At 50.9% G+C, this 25,121-nt stretch overlaps 1 protein-coding gene across 1 annotated transcript in view; it reads left to right on the top strand.

Moving 5' to 3' along the window:
* Nucleotides 1-24,587, top strand: part of LOC101004874 (zinc finger protein 282) — a 30,587-nt gene extending 6,000 nt beyond the window's left edge. The window contains exons 3-8 of the mRNA XM_003896820.5: nucleotides 4,979-5,105; nucleotides 5,649-5,768; nucleotides 8,382-8,501; nucleotides 10,799-10,912; nucleotides 12,136-12,249; nucleotides 22,230-24,587. Coding sequence (XP_003896869.1) covers nucleotides 4,979-5,105; nucleotides 5,649-5,768; nucleotides 8,382-8,501; nucleotides 10,799-10,912; nucleotides 12,136-12,249; nucleotides 22,230-23,065 — 1,431 coding nt within the window. The 3' untranslated portion in view covers nucleotides 23,066-24,587. The remainder of the gene's footprint in view (nucleotides 1-4,978; nucleotides 5,106-5,648; nucleotides 5,769-8,381; nucleotides 8,502-10,798; nucleotides 10,913-12,135; nucleotides 12,250-22,229) is intronic.
* Nucleotides 24,588-25,121: the final 534 nt, after the last annotated feature.

Below are 25,121 nucleotides of genomic sequence, written 5' to 3'. Positions count from 1 at the left end.
CTCTGCTTAAACCTCCCAAATGGCCGGGCACGGTTTTGGCTCACGCCCGTAATCCAGCACTTTGGAAGGCCGAGGCAGGTGGCTCATGTGAGGTCAGGAGTTCAAGACCAGCCCAGCCAACATGATGAAACCCCACCTCTACTAAAAAATACAAAAATTTGCTGGGCGTGGTGGCAGGCGCCTGTCATTCCAGCTACTCAGGAGGCTGAGGCAGAAGAATTGCTTGAACCTGGGAGGCAGAGGCTGCAGTGAGCTGAGATCTTACCACTGCACTCCAGCCTGGGTGACAAAGTAAGAATCTGTCTCAAAAAAAACAAAAATCACCTCCCAAATGGCTTCCCATCTGATTAGAATAAAAGCGCATGTCTGTTTACGGCCCACGCTCTCCCTGCCTCTCTGACCTTTCCATCCACTCCCTCCTGCCCCCTCCCATCTGTGCTGTTCTGCCAGCACACCACGTGCGCCCCCAGCTCAGGGACTCTGCTGAGAAGCTCCTGCCCTGAATATCTGCATGGCTGTCCTCACCTCCTCTTCCATCAGGGTCTGCTCAGGTGCCACTTGATCAGCGGGCCCTTCCACAACCATCCTATATAAAAGAACTACGTCCCCTCAGCACGCTCTTCTCTCTGCCCTTACTCGAATTTTCTCCAAAGCACTTTTGCCATTGACATCTTAAATATTTAAGATATTCTTCTTCTTCTTTTTTTTTTTTTGAGACAGAGTCTTGCTCTGTCGCCCAGGCTAGAGTGCAGTGGCGCAGTCTTGGCTCACTGCAACTTCTGCCTCCCGGGTTCAAGCGATTCTCCTGCCTCAGTCTCCCAAGTAGCTGGGATTACAGGCACGTGCCACCAGACCTGGCTAATTTTTGTATTTTTTAGTAGAGACAGGGTTTCACCATGTTGTCCAGGCTGGTCTCGAACCCCTGACCTCAAGTGATCCATCCTCCTCAGCCTCCCAAAGTGCTGGGATTACAGGCGTGAACCACTGCACCTGGCCTTAAGATATTATTCTTCAGCATAATATTCCTTTTTTTGTCTTCTTGGTTGGTTTTCCCCAACCAGAGTGTAAATTCTGCTCGGTTGCCTGCTGTATCCCTGTGCCTGGAATGGTACCTGGCTTAGGCTGGTATGCAAAAAATGTTTGTGGAGTGCCTCTCTCCAGCTGGAGAGCTCACAGCTTCCTGGCAGGGACCGGGTCTTGTATGTCTCCGTGTCTGCTGAGGCAACCAACCCAGTGACTTTGCCAGAGGAGTTGTCTGACGTTACTCATTGAGGCTTCACAGAACTGAGTTGTAATAGTGGCTCTGGTTCCTCTGCAAAACATTTCCTGGCACTGCAGCCACAGAGGCTGGTTTTCAGTATGGTTTTGCATACGTCGCTTGTCTAGCACAATCAGCATCTACGTACACACTGCCCTTTTCTTTTGTCTGTACTGTGTGTCTCAGCGCATAGCCTTGTGTGGCACTGTGATGTGTTCTGTGCGTTGGATTGGGCATTAGAGTAGACTTGACTTGACAAGGGCTCTTACAGAATAATGAAATGGTTTTGGGGTCTGGAATCAAAGGACTTGCGTTTAAATCCTGACTTCCCCACATACTGGTTTTGCTTTTTATTTTTCTGGTACGGTCTCACATTGTCATCCAGGCTGGAGTACAGTTATACAATCATAGTTCATGTAACTTTGAACTCCTGGGCTCAAGCAATCCTTCCACCTCAGTCTCTCAATTAATTAGGACTACAGGCACATGCCACCACACCCAGTTAAGTTTTTTATTTACTTTTATTCTTTGTAGTGACAGGGTCTTGCTATGTTGCTGAGGCTGGTCTTGAACTTCTGGGCTCAAGCTGTCCTCCTGCCTTGGCTTCCTAAAATGTTGGGATTATAGGCTTGAGCCACTGCATGAGGCCTGCTTGTACTGATTTTCCTGTCATTGGTCAAAAGTGTTTTTTGTTGTTTCTGAGCCTCCTCAATTCCTCTTTTGAAGGAAGTGAAATATAAACAATTCAGTAAATTCCCAGCTGGTTTCTCTGAGTTTCAGGGTTATTGTCAATAAAATGAAGATGATAATATGCTTACTTCATGGAGTTGTGAGGATTAATTAACTTTATTTGTGGGACGACACTGTGTATAGATTGTTGTGTTAGTTACCTGTTGCTGTATAACAGATTACCCCAAAACATAGCAGCGCAGCCTAAAAAAATAATTATTTATCATCTCACCATTTCTGTGGGTCAGGAACTGGGGAGCAGCGTAGGTGAGTGGTTCTGGCTCAGAGTCCCATGAGCTTACGGTCAAGCTGTTGAATGGGGCAGCAGTTATCTGAAGGTTTGACTGGGGCTGAAGGGCCTGATTCCAGCGTGGCTCACTCACTTAGCTGTTTGGGGGAGGCACGTGGTCTTGGGGGAGGAAGGAAAAAGTAAAGAAGACATGTGCCAGATGGACGGGAGGCAACATAGTTACAGGAACCAAGCAGGACAAAATTCTAGAAAGACGATCTGACCTTTCAAAGAGGTCAAAAATGTTGAGAATTTCAACAGAAGGTCGCTGGTGATCTTCCAGAGTGTGGCTTCAGAGAAGGGAGGGAACAGAGGCAGACAGAGTCTAAGGGGGTGAAGAATGCGTAGATGGTAAAGAGGGAAAAACAGAATGTGTCTCTTGGGAAGTTCCCAGTGAACGGAGAGGGCAGAGTGACCTGAGCGAGCAGCATTTTGCGGGAAGTTTTTTCTGAGGTTGGAATGACCCTGAAGGGACGGAGCCAGTGGAGAGGGAGAAACTGATGATGTCGATGAGAAGGATTATTTGGATTAAGCTTCACAGGCAGGAGGTGGAGGAAGAGGTGAAGGGCACATGCTGGTGGCCTTGGATTGGCAAGGAGAGGGGCAAGGAAGGAGCCTGCCGGCGCCTACCTGAGATCAAAGACAGACAGATGTGGGAGGTCACTTAAAGGTCTAGGAGAATGAAATGTTTGAAACAAGCCTCCCGGGGAACATAGCAAGGTGTCAGCAAGAGACAAACAAGAAGCTTCTGAAGCAACCATGAGACAGCAGTATGAATTGGTGGTGGATGTCTTCTGTGGAGTTCTAGTAACAGAGAATTAAAATGAAGAAAGGGGACTGGGTGCAGTGGCTCACACCTGTAATCCCAACACTTCGGGAGGCCAAGGCAGGCAGATTATGAGGTCAGGAGATCAAGACCATCCTGGCTAACATGGTGAAACCCCGTCTCTACTAAAATACAAAAAAAAAAAAAAAAATTAGCCCGGTGTGGTGGTGCGTGCCTGTAATCTCAGCTACTGGGGAGGCTGAGGCAGGGGAATCGCTTGAAACTGGGAGGTGGAGTTTGCAGTGAGCTGAGATCGTGCCACTGCACTCCAGCCTGGAGACGGAGCGAGACTCCGTCTCAAAAAATAAATAAATTAATTAAATAAGTAAGTAAAAATAAAAAAATAAAACGAAGAAGCCGGTACAGTGGCTCATGCTTGTAATCCCAGCATTTTGAAAGGCTGAGGCAGGCAGATCACAAGCTCAGGAGTTCGAGACCAGCCTGGCCAGTATGGTGAAACCCCGTCTCTATTAAAAATACAAAAATTAGCCGGGCGTAGTGGCAAGTGCCTATAATCCCAGCTACTCGGGAGGCTGAGACAGGAGAATCACTTGAGCTCGGGAAGCAGAGGTTGCAGTGATACCATGTCATTGCACTCCAGTCTGGGCGATAGTAAGACTCCTTCTCAATAAATAAATAAATAAATATAAAATGAAGAAAGGGATCTGTATTAATTTTCCCAGGTTGGGGCTTTTCCTGCATCTGGTGGAAGGTCCAGGAGTTAAAGGTTCTAGTTCTGATTGTAAAGATGGACAGTAAGTTGTCAGTCCATAGGGATGGAGCATGGCACTGAGGTGTAGACATCACACCTACACGTGGCATTCTCAGAGTTACAAGCACCTGGTAAAAGGGCTGACATTTCTAACTTACATAAAGGTGCTGCCCACTCACCACGCTGAGTAGCAGTAGCTGTGCTGTTGACTTTGGTGTCTTTTTCTAACTCACCCCAAGGTGCCATACAGGCCAGTTTTGGCCCTGTAAATGAGATATGTAGACGAATGGACTGTAATCACGGGATGGGGGGAGGATCGAGGGGTTAGATTTCAGACTGAAAGGCTGGTTCAGTCTGAATGTGAAAGTGGTAACAGGGAAGGCTATGTGTCCAGAGAAGGAAGTTCAGTTATCAAAGTCATGGAAGTGAAACGATTTTGGACAATCGGTCCAAGCTGAGGTCGTGCTGGTGAGTGGCCGAAGTGAGTGATTGCAAACTGAAATCAGCTTTCTGTAACAGATCCGAACATACTTGTCATCAGTCTGACAAGTGACTGACACCACGCGATGACTCGGGCTGCAGTGGAGCTTCCTGGTATTGGCACCCACTGTGCAGCACACTCAAGTATTTATTGATTCCCTACTGTATGCTCCTGGATGATCAAGATAGAGTAGTGAACGAAGTGGACCAAGGTTCTGAACCTTAGCACAGGCCTCAGATTTTACATGCTTTGCTGACAAAGAGGTAACTGTGTACACAGAGGTGACCTGACCTGAAATACAGGTTTGGTAACCAGGTTTTACTCTACTTGGCTCATGGATACCCACTCTGAGAACCTGCCACCCCTCTGTCACCCTGAATACCAAAAGAAGCATATTGACCGCTCTTTACCCTCAGGTATCCAGTTGACCTAAAAGTGAAATAACAATAGATGTAGCTAAATGCTATTTCTAAAAAGGCAGGGTTGACCATCTGTGTTACTGAAAGCATGAGAAGGTCTGGGACAGAGAAGACTGACTCCACTGAGATGGATGTTGGGGACTGGGGAACCACGGAGAGCAAAGGCCAGGCTTTGGTGGGGAGTGGGTCCTGTGGCCCGCAGGAATGGGGAGGTGGTGGGGAGGAGCAGGCAGGAGGCGCTAGATTAACCGCTTGTTGGCTCAGGTTCCAGTGACTTTTGTCGACATTGCTGTGTACTTCTCCGAGGACGAGTGGAAGAACTTGGATGAATGGCAGAAGGAGCTTTATAACAACCTTGTGAAGGAGAACTACAAAACCCTCATGTCCCTGGGTAAGGACGCCTTCTCTCCTCTTTGGTGAGCCATCTCTGCAGAGGGTTGTGAAATGCTTATTCGTCCACGTTAGCACCGCCTAGGCAGGTTGTTTCATGTTTTTATGTAATGGAAACTCAGGAGACCATTTGCTTATAATGCTAGTAAAATAGAACAGTTTACAATAGGATAAAAATTTAAAACCCAGTAACAGGGCCCATTACCATAGAACTCAACGTTACACCACCACCACGCTGGATTACAGTAAAACAGCGCCATTCACACCTCACCACGCCCCACATCCCAGCAGTCCGGGGTGAGCCATAGCTGGTCTCATGTTGGCTTTCAGAGGCCAGCTCTTCCTGCAGTAGAAATTTGGGAATCTATCGACTCGTTTTCAAGGTTCTTCATAAGAGATTACCTGCCTAACTCGCATAACTGCTGCCAAAGAGGGACACCCAGGTGGAGAGGGGGAGATGGGGTAGCAGAGAGTTCTCCTGTCCCCTTGCTGGATGCGTTAGTCAACTTCACTCACTCTTTCCCTCCCTCCTTCTCACTTCCAGACGCCGAGGGCCCAGTCCCGAAGCCAGATGCTCCGACCCAGCCTGAGCCCAGGGAAGAGCCTTGTGTGTGGGAGCAGCGCCACCCTGAAGAGAGAGAAATCTCAATGGATCCTGATGCAGGTGATGGCAGCAGAAGAGTGCAGGGTCCAGGGAAGGGCAAGAGAGGACAGCCGGCAGCCTGCACCACTGTGTATGCACCATGGGGCGAGGCTCTTGGGTGGCTCTCAGGGGCCAATTCAGCCACAGTGGAAATTTGGCGATCACATACAGGAAGAGATCTCAGGACTCAGAATAGCACCCTGGATATTTGCCGTTTGGTTTGTTAAAGCCGCATAGCTCTGGACTCACAGGTAAGCTTGGTGGAGTGATGAGGAAGGGCTTAGGCTTACGCTACTGCCCGGGCCTGACGTGGAACTACAGAGAGAGGCCCCAGGCCTGGGCTCAGAGACGCTGACAGAGGAGAGAAAAAGGAGTCTGCGGCACATGCGGGGTTTTGCCCCGGCCCGACCCGTCGCTTATTGCTCAGCCTAATGTGCAGCGTCATCACCTCATTCTTCGGCCAACACACGCGGCTTACCTGCAGGCTTGCCCTGCAAGGCACTTGACTCACTCAAGAAGGAATCTTAAGCCTGAGGAAATTGGGCCTGTTGAACACATCACACTTGATGAGCTCTTGCTGGGGTGGAAGGCCTAGGGTTCTAGGCCTGCCTCTGCCTTGGAAATCCTTCCTCAGGGCCAGCTTTTCTGAGCATTGTTGGACTAGGTGAAATCTGGAGCTCAAACTGTGTTCTCTACTTCATTGGAGGAACTTTTGCCAGTCTGGGCCCTCTGTCCTCTCTTGTTTTTTTGTTTTTTGTTTTTTGTTTCTTTGAGACGGAGTCTCACTCTGTGGGTCAGGCTAGAATGCAGTGGTGCAATCTCAGCTCACTGCAACCTCAGCCTCCTGAGTAGCTGGGACTACAGGCATACGCCACCATGCCCAGCTAATTTTTGTATTTTTAGTAGAGACGGGGTTTCGCCATGTTGGCCAGGCTGGTCTTGAACTCCTGACCTCAAATGATCCACCCGCCTCAGCCTCCCAAAATGCTAGGATTACAGGCGTGAGCCACCGCGCCCGGCCGTGTCCTCCCTTGTTTTTAAGTGGAGAACGTTTTCCTGAAACTCACCTTAGAAGGCAGCTCTCAAGGTCACTCTCTCCCCTCCTCCCATTCCCAATCTTTCCTTTTTATTGAGATGTGATTTACAGACCATAAAATTTACTGTTTTAAAGACTGCAATTCCGTGGCTCACAAAGTCATGCAACCAAAATCATTATCGAATTCCAGAACATTTCTACCATAAGAAACCCTGCACCTGGCAGGGCACAGTGGCTCACGCCTGTAATCCTAGCACTTTGGGAGGTCGAGGCGGGCGGATTAGCTGAGGTCAGGAGTTCAAGACCATCCTGGCCAACAAAGAGAAACCCCGTCCCTACTAAAAAAATACAAAAAATTAGCCGAGTGCAGTGGCGTGCACCTGTAATTCCAGCTACTTGGGAGGCTGAGGCAGGAGAATCACTGGAACCTCACACCCACAAGCAGTCCCTCCCTGCTCCCTTTTACCCCCAGCCCCTGGGAACCACTAATCGACTGTCCATGTCTATGGATTTGCCTGTCCTGGACATTTCCTCTAAATGACTCCTTCCCTGTCTTCATCAAGCACTGCAGAAGTTTGAGGTCAGCAGTGGTAGTAACAGCACCTATTCTTATGAGGTAGCTTTTTACATTTGAAGCACTGTAATCTCAACAGTTTCAGTTGGTTATCAAACCACCACTGAGCATGAGATAGAACAGGGATCACTGTGTCCCTTTTGTAGATGAAAAAGGTAGACCGGAACCCAGAGAGGCTAAATGACTCATCCGCTGAGTTGGTGCAGAGTTGAAGCCAGGATCCTAGTCTTCAGATTCTTTGTCTTCTCTCTTTCCTGGTGCCTGAGCCTCCTCTTGCACAGGGGGCGCCATCAGAAGAAAAGGCCCTGTTTGTTTCATGCTGGGCTTCTATGTAGAGGCTGTGTCATTGTCTTTTATGCACAGCGAGTCCTCACTTAATGTCACTGATAGGGTCTCAGAAACTGTGGCTTTAAAATGACATATAACACAACCAATTTTTCTTTCTCATCAATGTTATAACTAAACACCATGGGAGGAAGTGACGTTATTCGAGGATCTGCTGTGTCATTTCACTTGAACTCACTGTTTCCAAGAACCTGTTGATGACAGTGCGACTGACTCTATAAGGAGGTTGTCCAACAATAGAGCTTAGTTGTGCCTTTTTGCCCAGCCCGGCTTCTTACAAATCATATATATACAGTGTGTGTGCATCTGGCCTCAGCCTAGCCAGCTCTTTCTGATTGGGGTGACAAACAAGGACAAATGACTCCCACAGAAAGGTCCAACTTGTGGCCCAGTCCTGATTAGGACCCAGCCAGTTACGTAGCTCTAGGGTATTTCTGAATTCTCTCTTCAGCCTCATCACCCCTCGTTTTGCTGCTTGCCTAGCCCTTTTTCTTGAATGTTGATTCCCTCTGCTCCTGAGACCTTCTGCTTCTCAGGGTCCCCCATGGCTCCGACAGGAACCCAAGACCCCTGTCTTCTCCCCTGGCAAGTGCTGTCAGCCATGCTTCTGAGCCCAAAATGTCCTGGTGACCAGCACGCAGAAAAAAAGACACAAAGCAATGTCATTCTCTGTCCCCAGGAGCAGAGCCCCTGGTGCCTGCGCAGGATGCGTCTTCCCAGGTGAAGCGTGAGGATGCCCTATGTGTCCGGGGTCAGCGGGGCCTGGAGGAAAGAGCCATCCCCACGGAATCCATTACTGGTGAGCGAGCCAAGCAGCCGTCCACGCCAGAGAGGGGAGGGGACAGGGTTAGCATGGTCTGCCAGCCCCCAGAATTAGCTGTCGTGTGTGCCAGGCCAGAGGGCTGAGCTCGAAATGGAAGGGCTGTGCATCCAGGGCTGGGCTGAGCCAGGATTCCTCCAGGGGACACAGACGTGGCAAACAGCATTGACAATTTGCTGGTACACCTGGGCTCAGCGTGTTCTGTTTCCTCTCTTCCTCATATTATCTGTTTTTAACGATTCCATCTTCCCCTTTAGAAACAATATCCTGGCAGAAGTACTAAGTGTAAGGCTTCATGGGTGGGGGAACAGGCAGGTCAGGAAGACCTGTTGTTCCCTGACCAGGAAGGCCTTTCATTGTTTTAAACAAGTGTTTATGGGCTGCTGCCTCTGTGCCAGGCACCCACATACCTGCGGTCCTGTGAGGGACCTCCTCTTAGCTGGCATTGCAGCTGGACTCTGTCGTAGGTGAGAACTCTGTTAGAGCAGATGTATGTATCAATCAGAGTTCTCCAGAGAAACAGGACCCGTAAGGGTGTGTGTGGAAAAGAGATTTATTTTATTTTAAGGAATTGGCTTGTGATTGTGGAGGCTGGCAAGTCCAAAATTTACGGGGCAGGCCAGCAGGTTAGAGACCCAGGGAAGCGCTGATGTGGCTGCTCGAGCCTGCAGGGAGAATTGCCTCTTCCTTGGGGGAGGTCTGCGTTTTCCTTAGGCCTTCAGCTGGTTGATGAGGCCCGCCCACATCATAGAGGGCAATCTGCTTGACTCAAGTCTGCTGACTTACATTTCAAATCTCATCTAAAGAAATACCTTCATAGAAACAGCTAAATAATGTTTGACCAAATCTCTGGGTACCATGACCAAGCCAAGTTGACACATAAAATCAACAATCATGAGACATATTAACATACTGTAGCCCTTTACTTATTCGCAGGTTAGAGCTCCACAAACCTCATTCCCCCCTTAGTCAGAGCCTAACACCCATAGGTAAGTGCTCTCAGTGTCTGGGTAGAGGAAAGCCTGTTCACTTGTCATCAGGCATGACCCTTGAAAGCATCACAGTATTAGGATCTTTAAGGAGATCTTTAAGAGATAAGAAGGCAATAAGGGTAAATTAGGTTTGAGACTCTGTAGAAGAAAGAAAATATAGGGTCTTTTTCTTTTTTTTTTTTTTTTTTTTTTGTTTGAGACGGAGTCTCGCTCTGTCACCCAGGCTGGAGTGCAGTGGCCAGATCTCAGCTCACTGCAAGCTCTGCCTCCCGGGTTCACGCCATTCTCCTGCCTCAGCCTCCCGAGTAGCTGGGACTACAGGCGCCCGCCACCTCGCCCGGCTAAGTTTTTGTATTTTTAGTAGAGACAGGGTTTCACCGTGTTAGCCAGGATGGTCTCGATCTCCTGACCTCGTGATCCGCCCATCTCGGCCTCCCAAAGTGCTGGGATTACAGGCTTGAGCCACCGCGCCCGGCCTAGGGTCTTTTTCTTACATCTTAGAAAAATCCCATTCAACAGCTTTAAAGGCTTCTCGTAACATTACTTTATAGCCTATAAATATATACAACTATAATTTGTCAATATATAATTTTTTTAAAAAAAGGCTTTCTGGAAGTTGTCATCTTTCCAGAGGAAATACCTCTTTCCATGGTGGTCTCAGCACCAGAATAGGAACCGTATTCTTTTTTTAAAAATTTTTAAATTTTTTTTTGTTGTTGTAGAGACAGAGTCTCGCTCTGTCACCCAGGCTGGAGAGCAGTGGCGCGATCTCGGCTCACTGCAAGCTCCGCCTCCCGGGTTCACGCCATTCTCCTGCCTCAGCCTCCCGAGTAGCTGGGACTACAGGTGCCCACCACCACGCCCGGCTAATTTTTTGTATTTTTAGTAGAGACGGGGTTTCACCGTGTTAGCCAGGATGGTCTTGATCTCCTGACCCCGTGATCCACCTGCCTCGGCCTCCCAAAGTGCTGGGACTAAAGGCGTGAGGCACCGCGCCCAGCAATAGGAACCTTATTCTAAGGAGATTTAAGTTCCTGCAGCACAGAAAGACTCTTTCTTAGAGACTGTAGTGTCACTCCCCTACAGCATCCTCTTATTTGCAGCAAAAGCTCCGTTAACTGGGGCCAAGTTGACTTCAACCTTTAGTTAATGAGACTTACGTAATTGTACCTGATGTTTAGGGGAAATAGATAATTGCATGAAATCAGAGATTTACTCAAAACACAAACTTGCAGGCAATTTCTCATCTTCTAACACCTTTGCCGCTCTTGTTCCCGAGAGTAGACTCCCCAATTTCTGCCCAGGACCTCTTGTCCCGGATTAAACAGGAGGAGCATCAGTGCGTGTGGGATCAGCAGGATTTGGCAGACAGAGATATTCCCACGGATCCCAATTCAGGTGAGAACAGGGCCAGAATGAATATTGAGGGCAACCAGCGCTTTTCCAAAGGAATCATTAAATTAATAATTTATTGTGTCTATGCAACCGATACTAAAATTACTTCAGCACTGATTTTTTGTTTTTTGAGATGGAGTCTTGCTCTGTCGTTCAGGCTGGAGTGCAGTGGTGTGATCTCAGCTCACCGCAACCTCTGTTTCCCGGGTTTAAGCAATTCTCCTGCCTCAGCCTCCTGAGTAGCTGAGATTACAGGCATGTGCCACCACACCCGGCTCATTTTTTGTATTTTTAGTAGAGATGGGGTTTCACCATGTTGGTCAGGCTGGTCTTGAACTCCTGGCCTCAAATGATCTGCCCGCCTCAGCCTCCCAAAGTGCTGGGATTAAGGGCATGAGCCACCGCGTCCAGCTATTCAGCACTGATTTTTGAACAATAAAAACAACCAAAAAGCATCTAAAAGCTGCATATAGTTCTGTGTCAGAAAATTGTTTACATTTTCTGGAATTTCTCTTGAGTGAATACTAGTTAGAAGTTTCCCAAGAAACTTGTAGGGAGGGTCTAGGCATTCAGGGAGGCATAAAAGAACAATGGAAGCCCCACCTGCCCACGACCTATGTGTGTGTCCGTGTGTTTGCAGAGCTAAGTCCAGTGTCATCGCCTGGTAGTTAGGACACAAGTCTCATCCTACCCACCGTCCCAGGGAGAGAGGATGAGAAGTTGAATCTAGGATTCCTTGTGCTTTGTCACCTTCACAGCAGAAATTGAGGGGACCCAGGGCAGAGGGAAAGCGGGGCCTTCCTGCTTCACTGTGGTTCTTATCAGAACCTCTGGTTGCAGCCTCTGCCATCGCTGGTTTCTAAGTCATACCTGTTAGCTATGGCCCTGTGGGCCATTATCTGGGGCTTTCTTCTGGCCTGTCCTGGCCCCATGAGTTCCTCTGGGGCTAAGCGGTAGAGCTGGGAGGTCTGAGTTTTAATCCTGGCCCTGCCTCTGCACAGACCTTGGGCTAAGCCTCTTTCTGGCCAACTTGAAATGCAGTGAGCAGAGAGAGTCCCTTTAGGAAGGGGCTTACGAGGGTAAGGATGATGGCCTGGAAATGCAACACCGATACCAAAACATGCCCTGCAGGCTGCAGCCGCCGCGTGGGATGGTTTTCAAACCTTTGATGGGAGGCCGAGTGGAAATGAACAAAATCTAAGACTGCCTTCTTTCCATGACAACAGAGTCTCTCATCTCAGCACATGACATTTTGTCATGGATCAAGCAGGAGGAGCAGCCATACCCATGGGGACCACGTGACTCAATGGACGGCGAGCTTGGATTAGACTCTGGCCCTAGTGAGTAGTGCCTACCTGGGCCCCGGGGTTTCTCCTCTGGAGCTGTACAGCTGAGGCCTGGAGGAAGGCTGCTGCTCTTCTCAGCTCACCCCTCGTAGGGCGATGTTCTGTTGATGGCAGCCTTTCAAAGTTCTGCACCAAAGCGCCCCCATTCTTTTTGGAGTGTGATATTGTATTAGTTCCCCGGGGCTGTCATAACAGGGTACCACAGGCTGGGCAGCTTAAGCAATAGAAATTTATTCTCTCACAGTTCCACAGGTTGAAAGTCCAAAATCAAGGGTGGGCTGGGCCTTGCTCCCTCTGAAGTCCGTAGGCCCCTCGCCTCTCCCAGCTTCTGGTGGGTGCTGGCAACCTCTGGCGCTCCGTGGCTTGTAGATGCGTTGCTCCAAGCCTCTCTTGTCACATGGCGTTCCCTTGTGTCTGTCCTCACGTGCCATCTTATAAAGATACCAGTCATATTGGATCAGGGCCACCCTACTCTAGTATGACCTCATCTTAACTAACTACATCTGCAATGACCCTGTTTCCAAATAAGCTCGCATTCTGAAGTCCTGGGGGTTAGGACTTCAACATAGTTGGCAGGGTGAGGGGGAGGGCACAATTTAACCCTTCATGGCAGGGAGGGGAGGAAGGGAGAGGGGCCGGGAGAGAGCTGAGCCAGTGTGCCTGAGGCAGTCGACAGCAGCAAGTGGCTCACATGCTGGAAGACACTAGCCAGGCTGCTCATGGCGGCTCATACCCAAGATCCCAGCACTTTGAGAGGCTGAGGCAGAAGGATCTCTTGAGCTCAGGAGTTTGAAACTAGCCTGGGCAACATAGTGAGACCCACAGAGTCTACAAAAAAAGTAATAAATTAGCCAGGCGTGGTGACTTATGCCTGTGGTCCCAGCTACTCTGGAGGCTGAGGTGAGAGGATCGCTTGAGCCTGGGAGGTCATAGCTGCAGTGAGCCATGCTTGCACCACTGGACTCCAGCCTGGGAGAGAGCGAGATCCTGTCTCAAAAAAGCCAAACAACAGTAGCCGAAGTACCCCAGGCATCCCTGAGCTACCATCCCGGAGTCACTGATGAACACACTGAAGCTCAAAGAGAAAGCGAGGATTGTTTTCCCCAACAGCTATGGAACCGAATGTCTCACCAGACTTGGGTCTCTTGGGTCTTTCTGAAGCTCTGCTTATTGAGCTATGACCCTAAGCGTATGTTTATGGATTATTGAACACTCTTAGCTCAGGCTAATATTCCTCGCTAAAACCCAGTACCATCCTCTTGCCCTCAACATGGCTGACCTAGTGTCTTTTGGCTGGTCGAAGTGTTAACAGAATAGCTGAATGTGTGTTCCCTGTCCATATTCCTGACATCTTTTTTTTTTATTTATTTGGGATAGTCTCTCGCTCTGTCGCCCAGGCTGGAGCACAGTGGTGCGATCTCGGCTCACTGCAACCTCCGCCTACCGGGTTCAAGCAATTCTTCCACCTCAGCCTCCTCGGTAGCTGGGATTACAGGCGCCCGCCACTATGCCCGGCTAATTTTTGTATTTTTAGTAGAGACGGGGTTGCACCATGTTGGCCAGGCTGGTCTCGAACTCCTGACCTCAGGTGATCCTCCTGCCTTGGCCTCTCAAAGTGCTGGGATTACAGACATGAGCCACTGTGCCCACAGCTGACATCTTGAAAGAGCTTAAACTCCACATAAGAGCGGAGGACATGAGTTGTTTCTGGTTCTGAACAGCCATTTCAAACTCAGGCGAGCAGATCACACTCTCTATAAGACAAACTTAGTTCTAGAAGAGCCAGTGTGGGCCTGGAGGAATTGGCAGGAACGAGATAGGAACAACGTATGTCCTTATTTCAAATAGAATTGAAAGCGATCCTCTTTATAACGGCTGGCTTGGTGGGATGAGATGGGGGAAGCCAGGACACTGGTGCTGAGCACCGGAAGAAATCCAGCTCCACCGCTTCCTCCACAGCTGTAGGCTACCATTGCTAGCTCTGGCCCTGAAGGCATAGGAACTAGTGCATGTGACCTGGGGCCAGCAAATTCTGCCCAAACCCTTCTTTATCCCTCAATGCTATATTCTGATTCTTCCCAGTTGGCTAGGAGCATGTGGGCCTTGAGGAGCCTGTTCTTGGGGACCTGTACTGTGGGGAAAGCAGTCTAGGAAGGCCCATGGAGAATTTGCAAGGATTTGCAAAGGACCCAACCATTTTCCTACTTAAGTTTGGATATCATAGAATGATTTGCCTCATGTTGTTTTACCTTTTTTTTGTTTGTTTAAAGACAGGGTCTCACTCTACTGCTCAGGCTGGAGTGCAGTGGTGTGATCATGGCTCACTGCAGCCTCGATCTCCTGGGCTCAAGTGATGCTCCTGCCTCAGCCTCCCAAATAGCTGGGACTACAGGCATGCACCACTGTGCCTCACTAATTTTTTAAAATGTTTTGTAGAGATAGGGTCTTGCTATATTACCCACGCTGGTCTGAACTTCTGGCCTCAAGCAGTCCTCCCACCTGGGCCTCCCAAAGCTCTGGGATTACAGGCAGGAGCCACCAGGCCCAGCCTATGTTATTTTATATTTGAGACACCTTTGAACCCTAGCATTTGGGAGGAAATGCACAGAATTTGGAAGATAGGAGTATCTGGAAATGGTTCTCTTGCCTTCCTAGTCACGACAGCCTCTTACCAGAACCTCTGTTCTTTCTCCCAAAGTGAGCCTGCTTCCTATTCATCAGTGTTGGAATTTGACACTGGCATCTCATCTGTGGTTTCTTTGAGGTTTAAAACCAACCTAATACTGTGGTTGCCAGGGACAGCCAGATGGTAGACATGCTATTATGGGGAAGAGTCTTCTGGAAAGGGGATGGAGGGGAGAAGAGTCGGGGTAGAGAACACAGTGCAGACACGGGATACCTGTCCCTGCCAACTTCCTTCTCCAGCCCTGGGATATGTAAGAGGGAAAGAACTGGTATCCGTTTGACTCAAAGGCAGACCTCAACCCAATTGGATATTACATTCTTGTAAAAGGGACTCCTGAATTTATTTATTAATGAGTGTGTACTGAGACTGCTCTCAGCCAGTTAGTGTAAGACAAGAAGAAGATTCAGTTTGCCCAAAGTTAATGTGCATCAGTGCCTCCACTGAAGCAGGAAGCGTAGCTAGGACTCTGGAGTCCAGTGGCTAACAGGTGCTTCTGGAGTGAGAGGTGGTCAGGATCCGGAAGCCGGGCCACCATTCCCAGATGCCAACACCCACAGAATATGACATGAAAGCACCCTCTTGAAATTCCCACATTATTCACTGCATTGGGTTAAAACAGTGGTTCCAACCTTTCATAGTTTCTATTTTTTTCAGCAGGTATTTACTTAGTGCCTGCCATGTGTTACACAATATTGTAAGCACTTAGAATCGGCAGTGAAGGGCCAGGTGTGGTGGCTTAGGCCTGTAATCCAGCACTTTGGGAGGCCGAGGCAGGTGGATCACCTGAGGTCAGGAGTTTGAGACCAGCCTGGCCAACATAGTGAAACTCCATCTCTACTAAAAATACAAAAAAAAAAAAAAACTAGCCAGGCGTGGTGGTGGGTGCCTGTAACCCCAGCTACTTGGGAGGCTGAGGCAGAAGAATTGCTTGAACCCGGGAGGCGGAGGTTGCAGTGAGCAAGATTGCACCCCTGCACTACAGCCTGGGTGGCAGAGTGAGGCTCTGTCTCAAAAAAAAAAAAGAAAAAAAAATTGGCAGTAAAGAAAGACCTTTTGTGGAAAGAGGATGAATAAGCAGGCCACCAAGCAGGCAAGGTAAAGCCAGGGTGCAGCAATGCTGTGAAAACAATGGCAGGGAGAACAGGAAGGAGTGCAGACATGAGGCAGAGCAAGGGCAGAGTGGTCAGGAAAGACCTCCAAGGGGAAGCGGTGCCTGACTGAGTGTGCCCTTGGCAGCGGGAAGGAGCCGGCCATGGGGCTGCGGGGGGAAGAGAAGACCAAGAAGAGGGAAGTGAGGGCAGAGGCCATGGAGGCTTTGGGGAGGAGGATGGAGCTGTAGACTGAGGCACCTGAGCATGTATGACCTATGGGCCAAGTTAGAGTTTGGATTTTATTCTTATAAGAAAGGAGACTAGGCCAGGTGTCATGGCGGGCACCTGTAATCCCAGCTGCTCGGGAGGCTGGGGCATGAGAATCCCTTGAACCCAGCAGACGGAGGTTTCAGTGAGCAGAGATCATCATGCCACTGCACTCCAGCCTAGGCAACAGAGCGAGACCCTGTCTCAAAAAAAAAAAAAAAAAAAAAGAGAGACTAATAAAGGGTATGAAATCGGACATGATCTGGTTTACATTTTTATAGGTTTCAGGGATGGATTGGAGTGGGGTGCAGAGCCATGTCTGAGGCTTACGCGTTTGATGCAGACCAGGTGGGGAGATGCAGGTGGTCAGAGCTGGGGTAGCAGCAGTGCACAGGGAGAGAAAGGACAGATTCAGATGCACTTTGAGAGTGTCACTCATGGGTTGCGTGTGGGGGCTGCGGAATCAAGAATGACTCCTGCGTCTGGGTCCTACAGAAGTGAGTGAACGGTAGTGCTGTTTGCTCAAGTGCCAAGCCCTGGAAGAGAACCTGTGTTGCTGGTTCTAGTTTGGAGTCAAGAGTTCTAGTTTGGACCTATTAAAATTTGAGGTGACACTCAAGTAGCAGATGAAGTAGGTGAATATAGGAGTCTGAAGTTTAAGAGAGAGCTTGGGGGTAGACTGATTTGGGAGTTACAGGTTGCAGTGACTTCCAACATCAGCGACCTGGAGTTGGCCAAACCTCACAGGTTGAGGGCTCAGGCCTCCACAAGACTGTTCTCTCTTCACATACCAGGCATAAATTTGGGGGTTCTAGGCCACCCTCACTTCTGACCAGCTGGCTATAAATTCTGGGTTTCCCATCACCCCCTCATAATTTGCTAGAATGGCTCATAGAACTCAGGAAAGTGCTATATATATCATTATAGTTTTATTACAGCAAAAGGTTTCAAATCAGAACTAGCCAAAAGGAGACCCATAAGGCAAGGTCTGGGATGGTCCTAAGCATGAATTTTCAATTGTTCCCTCCCTGTAGAGTCAGGATGTGTCACCCTCCCAGCATGTCAATGTGTGAAAATATGCAGAGCATTGCCAACCAGGGAAGTTCACTGAACTGTGGCGTTCCGAGTTCCTGTTGGAGCTTCTTTATATAGGCATGATTGATTGACTCATTAGCCATGAGGTTCAGCTCAGTCTCCAGCCCCTTTCCCTCCCCAGAGGTTGGGCCTCAAATCCTAACCCTTTAATCACATGCTTGGTCTTTTTGGCATGGCAGCCCCATCCTTTGTCATCTCCTAAGCTTAAACTCTCTAAGAGACCACCATGAATAACAAAGACACCCCTGTCACTCGGGAAACCCAAAGATTTAGAGGCTTTTTCCCAGGAACCGGGGACAAAGGCCAGTCAAGTTATTACGCTTAAGTTGTTGAGGACTGTATGAGTTCTAGGGACAGTGTAAGCAAAGAATTAAAGAGATCTTAGCTCTGAGCCTGGCAGAAAACCAGAGGAGCAAGGTGTTACAGAGGCTGGGAGAAGAGAATCTCTCAGGGCGGGTTAACTCCGTGAGACGCCCATGAGTGGCTGCGTATGCAGGACAGGGAAGAGGCTGGTGGATTTGGCAGCTTGGAAATTGTTGGTGATTGTCACAGAAGTTTTTGGGTGTGGTGGCTCACACCTGTAATTTTAGCACTTTGGGAGGCCGAGGCAGGTGGATCATTTGAGGTCGGGAGTTCGAGACCAGCCTGGCCAACATGGAGAGACCCTGTCTCTACTAAAAATGCAAAAATTAGCGAGGCATGGTGGCAGCCACCTGTAATCCCAGCTACTTGGGAGGCTGAGGCAGGAGAATTGCTTGAACCTGGGAGGCGGAGGTTGCAGTGAGCAGAGATTATATCACTGCACTCCAGCCTTGGCAACAGAACAAGACTTGGTCTCAAAAACGAAAAAGTTTTTCAGTGGAATGGCAAGGGTGTGTGCCTGATTGGAATCATTTAAAAGAATGGGAGGTGAAGAAGTGGTAAGGGCAAGCACAGTGACTCTTGATGAGTCTTGCTATAAAAAGGAACGGAAATGACATGTGAGGAGCTAGGGCAGGGGCCATGTGGGTCTAGGGAGGGGGTTCTTTTAAGGTGGGAGATAACTAGACCATTGTCTCAGGTCAGATGCTCCCAACTACTTTAGAACCCTGATTCAAACTGCCTTAAATAATAAAGAAATGTCTTCTGTTACGTAACTAGAAGTCCTAAGGTAGGTCAGGTTCAGGCTTAGTTGATTCAAAGACTCAGCATGTTTTCAAGGACCTAGGTTCTTTCCAACTCCTTGCCTGACCATCCTCGGTGTGGCTTCATCCCCAGGCTGGTAGCATGGCAGCTGCCGCTGTCCCAAGCGTCACATCCAGACATGAGTGCACAGGAAAGCCCATCTTTTCCTGCACACTCTAAGGAGTGAGGAAATCCTTCCAGAAGCCTCCCAGCAAACTTCCCATACCCCACTGACCATAACTAGGTTACATGCTTTCATGTGAATCACTTACCAGCCAGTGACTGGAAAGGAAAAGCCCTCATGGCCATGCATGGGGCGGGGAGTGGGGGTGGGGTGGGGTAGAGGAGGAAGGATGATGTAATCGTTTCACAGTGGAAAAGTAAAACCCACTAGAGATGTGGGCCAGGATGCTGGGCTGTGTGGAGGCCCCTCAAGGTTTTTTTTTTTTTTTTTTTTGAGACAGGGTTTCACTCTGTCACCCAGGCTGGAGTACAGTGGCACGATCACGGCTCACCGCAGCCTCGACCTCCCAGGTTTAAATAATCTTCTCGCATCAGTCTTCTGAGTAGTTGGGACCATAGGCGTGTGTCACAGTGCCTAATTTTTAAATGTTTTTTTATAGAGATAGGGTCTCCCTAGGTTGCCTAGGCTGTCTCTCAAACTCCTGGGCTCAAGCAATCCTCCTGCCTTGGCCTCCCAATGTGTCAGGATTACGGGCATGAGCCACTGTGCCTGACCAGCTTGTGCAGTTTTTCAGCTGCCTGGGTGCAGTCACAGGACTGGAGTTCTCCAGGCAAGCACAATAGAGGAGCAAAGGCAGTCACGGTGCCCTAGCAAGTACCTGGGCTGCTGGGCCTGGAGAGCCAAGTTGGGTCAGGAAGACAGAAAAAGGCTGGAGGTGGAGGGCATGGCGGGATGGTGAGAACGTGGATTGAGGCTCACACTGGGTTGGAAGAATGGTCAGAGTAGGACTGTCTTAGGTTGGCTTCCTGGGAGACAGCCCCTGGGAGTTTATGTGCATATGGTTTCTTTGCAAGTCCTCTAGGAATAACACCTGGGAAGGAGTGAGAGTAGCAGGACTGGGTAGACAGAGAAGCAAAGACCCTCAGTGCCATGGCCACAGAGGCCACAGCGATCTCCCGGGATGCTCTGGAGCTGGGATGACCCTTCCCAGGCATCCTGCACTGAGGTGAAGAGAATTCTTTTGGCCTCTGCACCTGGCCAGTGTCCTGCAGAGATGGTTCTCTGCCAGGTCAATTTTGATTGAGACAGAGAGGGAGGGCGGGCCCAGTCTATTTAAGAGTATCATGTAAGGACAGATCTCAGTCAAACACCAACGAATACAGGAGGGCTGGATGGAAACATGGCAGATACGGCCTGAGAAGCGGCCTCCGGGGAGCAGTTGGGCCCTGGGCAGAGGGGTGTGAGCACGGAGAAGAGAAAAGAATGCTGAGAAGAGGTGGGAACAATCCCTTTCTTCAGAGATCTTCCACAGCCTTCCCCTAAATTGGGGAGCAGGGCTCCTCTAGGGAGAAAGGAATTCAAACTGAAGACCAGGGAGGTGATGGAGTGTGAGGCATAAGAACCACCGGGTGGGGAGGGTGGGGGGTGGTGGGAGGGGGAAGGACTGGGCCTGACGTCACCATTCTGATGCTCAGAGCCTGGGCTTTGTCTCCCACTGCCCCCCAAGGCACAAGAACTGTGCACTGGCCGGGCGCGGTGGCTCAAGCCTGTAATCCCAGCACTTTGGGAGGCCGAGGCGGGTGGATCACGAGGTCAGGAGATCGAGACTATCCTGGCTAACATGGTGAAACCCCGTCTCTACTAAAAATACAAAAAACTAGCCGGGCGAGGTGGCGGGCGCCTGTAGTCTCAGCTACTTGGGAGGCTGAGGCAGGAGAATGGCATGAACCCGGGAGGCGGAGCTTGCAGTGAGCCGAGATCACGCCACTGCACTCCAGCCTGGGAGCACAGCGAGACTCCGTCTCAAAAAAAAAAAAGAACTGTGCACTGGGAGGAAAGGGGGTAAGAACCGCATCTCCTGGGGTGGTAGGCTGGGTGGCCACTGCCATGGGTGCAAGGAGGGCCTGTCACTGTGCTGCCAAGGTCCAGGTGGGTCAGGTGCCAGGGTGGGACTCACATGTCCCAGCTGCCCACACCTGCCCAAATCAGATGCCCCGCATGCTTAGTGGAAACATGATTGCCAACCCGTCTGATGCTTATGTTTCCAGCTCCCTGCATTCCATTCTGTGGGTCTCTAGATGGTTTTCACCTTGGATAAAATTCTTTCCTTCCCATTGAGAGATTGTCCTGAGATAAAAGTGAGCATTGTCAGTGTCTGTGCTGGCTCACATCTGTAATCCCAGCATTTTGGGAGGCCAAGGTGGGAGGATTGCTTGATCCCAGGAGTTGGAGACCAGCCTGGGCAACATAGTGAGACCCTGTCTCAACAACAACAAAAAAATTTGTATTTTTTATTTGTATTTTTATTTTTTTTGAGACAGAGTCTCACTCTGTCGCTGGGCTGGAGTGCAGTGGCGGTATCTCAGCTCACTGCAACCTCTGCCTCCTGGATTCAAGTGATTCTCCTGCCTCAGCCTCCCAAGTAGCTGGGACTACAGGTGTGTACCACCACACCCAGCTAATTTTTGTATTTTTAGTAGAGACGGCATTTCACCATATTGGCCAGGATGGTCTCGATTTCTTGACCTCATGATCCACCCCCCTCAGCCTCCCAAAGTGCTGGGATTACAGGTGTGAGCCACCGTGCCTGAGCCTTTTAACATTTTATTTTATTTTACTTTATTTTATTTTATGTTATTTTATTTTATTTTATGTTATTTTATGTTATTTTATTTACTTTTTTGAGAGATGGAGTTTCGCTCTTGTTGCCCAGGCTGGAGTGCATGGCAAGATCTAGGCTCCCCGCAACCTCCGCCTCCCTGCTTCAAGCGTTTCTCCTGCCTCAGCCTCAGCTGGGATTACATGCATGCGCCACCACTCCCAGCTAATTTCGTATTTTTAGTAGAGACAAGGTTTCTCCATGTTGGTCAGGCTGGTCTCCAACTCCCAAACTCAGGTGATCTGCCCACCTTGGTCTCCCAAAATGCTGGGATTATAGGCATGAGCCACTGCGCCTGGTGGAAAAAAATTGTTTTTTTAATTAGCTGGGCCTGGTGGCACATGCTTATGGTCCCAGCTCCTTGGGAGGCTGAGGTGGGAGGATCAGTTGAGCGCAGGAGGCCAAGGCTGCAGTGAGCCATGATCTCTCCAGTGCACTACAGCCTGGGCGACAGAGCCAGACCCTGTCTGGAAAAAAAAACAAAAAACATCGTCCACCAGACTGCAAGTAAGCCTTGTTTTTTCTGAGCAATTCTATCTTCCAAAATGATTTCTGGACAGCAGGTCCCTACCCCTTAGTCCTCAGCGTTCTGGAGGGACTTCCTGTCCTTGCCGTGTGCCACCTGCTTGACCCGTTTCTGGGCTCCACAGCAGGGTGGCTTCGGGAAGGTCGAAGGGCCATGTAGATCGTGGCCCAGCACCCTGTGCAATCCCTCATAGTTAGTGGAACTGAGGCTCAGATAGCACGCTCCCTGGACCCTGTTGGGGAGCAGTGTGGGGTCCTGGTCGAGAGCCCCTGTCAGCATGTTACTTCTTCCTCTCTCCCCAGGTGACAGCCTGCTGATGGTGAAGAACCCACCCCCAGCCCCGCCACAGCCCCAGCCCCAGCCCCAGCCACCGCAGCCACAGCCGCAGTCGCAGCCACAGCCGCAGAGCCTGCCCCCGATCGCGGTGGCCGAGAACCCGGGTGGCCCCCCGAGCCGAGGGCTGCTAGACGACGGCTTCCAGGCGCTGCCTGGGGAGCGTGGCTCGGGCGAGGCGCCGCTGGGTGGGGACCGCAGCACTGGGGGTGGCGGGGGCGATGGGGGCGGTGGGGGCGGCGGCGCGGAGGTGGGGACGGGGGTAGGCGGCGGCTGCGGCAGCTGCTGCCCTGGCGGGCTGCGGCGGAGCCTCCTCCTGCATGGTGCCCGCAGCAAGCCCTACTCGTGCCCCGAGTGCGGCAAGAGCTTTGGCGTGCGCAAGAGCCTCATCATCCACCACCGCAGCCACACCAAGGAGCGGCCCTATGAGTGCGCCGAGTGCGAGAAGAGCTTCAACTGCCACTCGGGCCTCATCCGCCACCAGATGACGCACCGCGGCGAGCGGCCCTACAAGTGCTCCGAGTGCGAGAAGACCTACAGCCGCAAGGAGCACCTGCAGAACCACCAGCGGCTGCACACGGGCGAGCGGCCTTTCCAGTGTGCACTGTGTGGCAAGAGCTTCATCCGCAAGCAGAACCTGCTCAAGCACCAGCGCATCCACACGGGCGAGCGTCCCTACACGTGCGGCGAGTGCGGCAAGAGCTTCCGCTACAAGGAGTCGCTCAAGGACCACCTGCGCGTGCACAGCGGCGGCCCGGGCCCAGGCGCCCCACGGCCACTCCCGCCGCCACCCGAGCGAGACTAGGGCCCGGCTGGGGGAGGGCAGGGCCGGACAGAGTGGGCTGGGAGGCGACCCGAGGGCGGTCTGAGCACCAATCACCCTGCCCGGTGTCCTTGGCCACCGTCTGGAAATCGGCAACAGGCATTGCACTCCGGTTGGGGGTCCCCCGGGGTGGGGCAGGGGTCCTCCAGATCTATCTGGTCTGAATGGACGCCCAGCTCGTCTCTAGGGTGGACCCAGTGGCCGGGGAAGGGCCAGGGGGACCGCGAGGAGCCAAGCGTCCTCGGGCACCGCCCTCACACCCCCTCGGGTGCCCTGGGACCACTGGGCCACAGATGGTCATCAGGGGAAGCCACCAGGGAGTCCCGAAGCCCTTCCGAGATCAGGAAATCAGGTCCCAAGGTTAGGAGACACCCTGAAAAAAAGCGAAGGCCGAGGGATGTGCTAAGGGTAACACCATGATGACAACACTGCCTCGCGTTTCAATAGCGCTTTATAGTTTTTTAAGTGTTTTCTATCCGTTATCCATTTCACCCTTGGCCTATCCCTCTAAGATAAGCGGGGTAGGATTTTCCTGGTGACTGAGGAAAGTAAGAGGCAGGTGAGACGGTTCACCCAATCACACGGGAAGGGGCGTGCGTGGCCCCGCCACGCTCACTGCCTACCTCCACTGCCCAGTAAGCTGCCGGCCTGGCCCTCCTGGTCTCTCTTCCGTTCCTCTCTCTCACCCACAGACAAAACCAGAAGCGACGGGAGGCCAGCTCCTGGGGTTCCTGGGAGCGGGGAACAGATTGGCTACGAAACGCCCCAGGTTGTGCATCCAGAGGGTTCTTTCTCCATGGGAGCTCCTGGTGCCCCCTCGGCCCCAACCTGTCCCTCCCGCCCCCAGCCCCTCAATCTCGTGCAGCAGCATCTTGTCACTGCACAACAGTGGCCTGGTCCCCCAGAGGCAGCTAGGGCCCCAGGTCAGACCTCACCGTGATGATTCGTTCAGTTTTCCCAGGGCAGAGAGGCGAAGGAGAGGCTTTTGCTGAGAGAGCAGCCAAGAGCCTCTTCCCAGGAGCGCCGGGCAAGTGGGTGCTAGAGTCTGAGCCTCAGGCTCTCCTGCCCTGGGCCTCCCAATTGGTGCTATCTGTTACTGCCCGTGTTCACGGACATGGATACAGACCCTGCTATGCTCCATACCCTGCAGGCGCCTCGGGAAGCGCCCAGAGGACTCCCCTTCACGTTGGTGCACCTGCTCCATGGCTCTGGGCAGTGTCCCGAGGGGCCACAGTCTCCATTTCAGCGTCTTGCATGGCCTGGCACCGGGTGGGGTGGCATGCCCCAGGACCCTTGTTTGTGTCAAAAATGACTTTCCCTGCCCCTGCCGTGAGTCTGGCATTCTTCCCAGCCGGGAGCACAGTGGGCAGCCGGCACCCAGCACCACTTTGGTGAGCGCCCTGCTTCCGCCCTCACCCTCATCTACGCTGCTCCGCTTTCCTCAGACCCCTTTTTGCCGTGCAAAGGGAATTCTTGACATTAAATAAAAGGTATCCAGATTGCAGACTGCATGTTCACAGAGCTGGGGGTTCTCCAGCTTGCCTACAGTAAAGCCTCAATGAACTGGAATCCAATTCAATGGGGTATTTTTTTTGGTCTTCATTCTGCTTTTAGAAGGAGACAAATATTAAGAAAGCAAATTGAGACGAGAAATTAGACAGGGTTCAGTAGAGTTTTTTTAGAGTAGAAGGGGACCCTCCAGTGATCAGTTGCTGGGGGATGGGGTAGTGTGCCACTTTTCAAAAGCATATGCAGAAAGGATTTTCCTAATCTAGATCATGGAAAGGTCAGAATGCTTTTTGGTTGCCAGGAGTGTGAGGAGAGGGGAGGCGTCATTGTTGAGATATGGGTTTAAAACATCTGGCCGGGCGCGGTGGCTCACACCTGTAATCCCAGCACCTTGGGAGGCCGTGGCGGGCGGATCACGAGGTCAGGTATTTGAGACCAGCCTGACCCAAATGGTGAAACCCCGTCTCTACCAAAAATACAAAAATTAGCCGGGCGTGATGGTGCGTGCCTGTAATCCCAGCTACTCAGG

The sequence above is a fragment of the Papio anubis genome, chromosome 4 (genome assembly GCF_008728515.1).
Source record: "Papio anubis isolate 15944 chromosome 4, Panubis1.0, whole genome shotgun sequence".
Taxonomy (NCBI): domain Eukaryota; kingdom Metazoa; phylum Chordata; class Mammalia; order Primates; family Cercopithecidae; genus Papio; species Papio anubis.
Note: the sequence above shows the minus strand (reverse complement) of the source record. Positions and strands in the feature narration are given on the sequence as shown.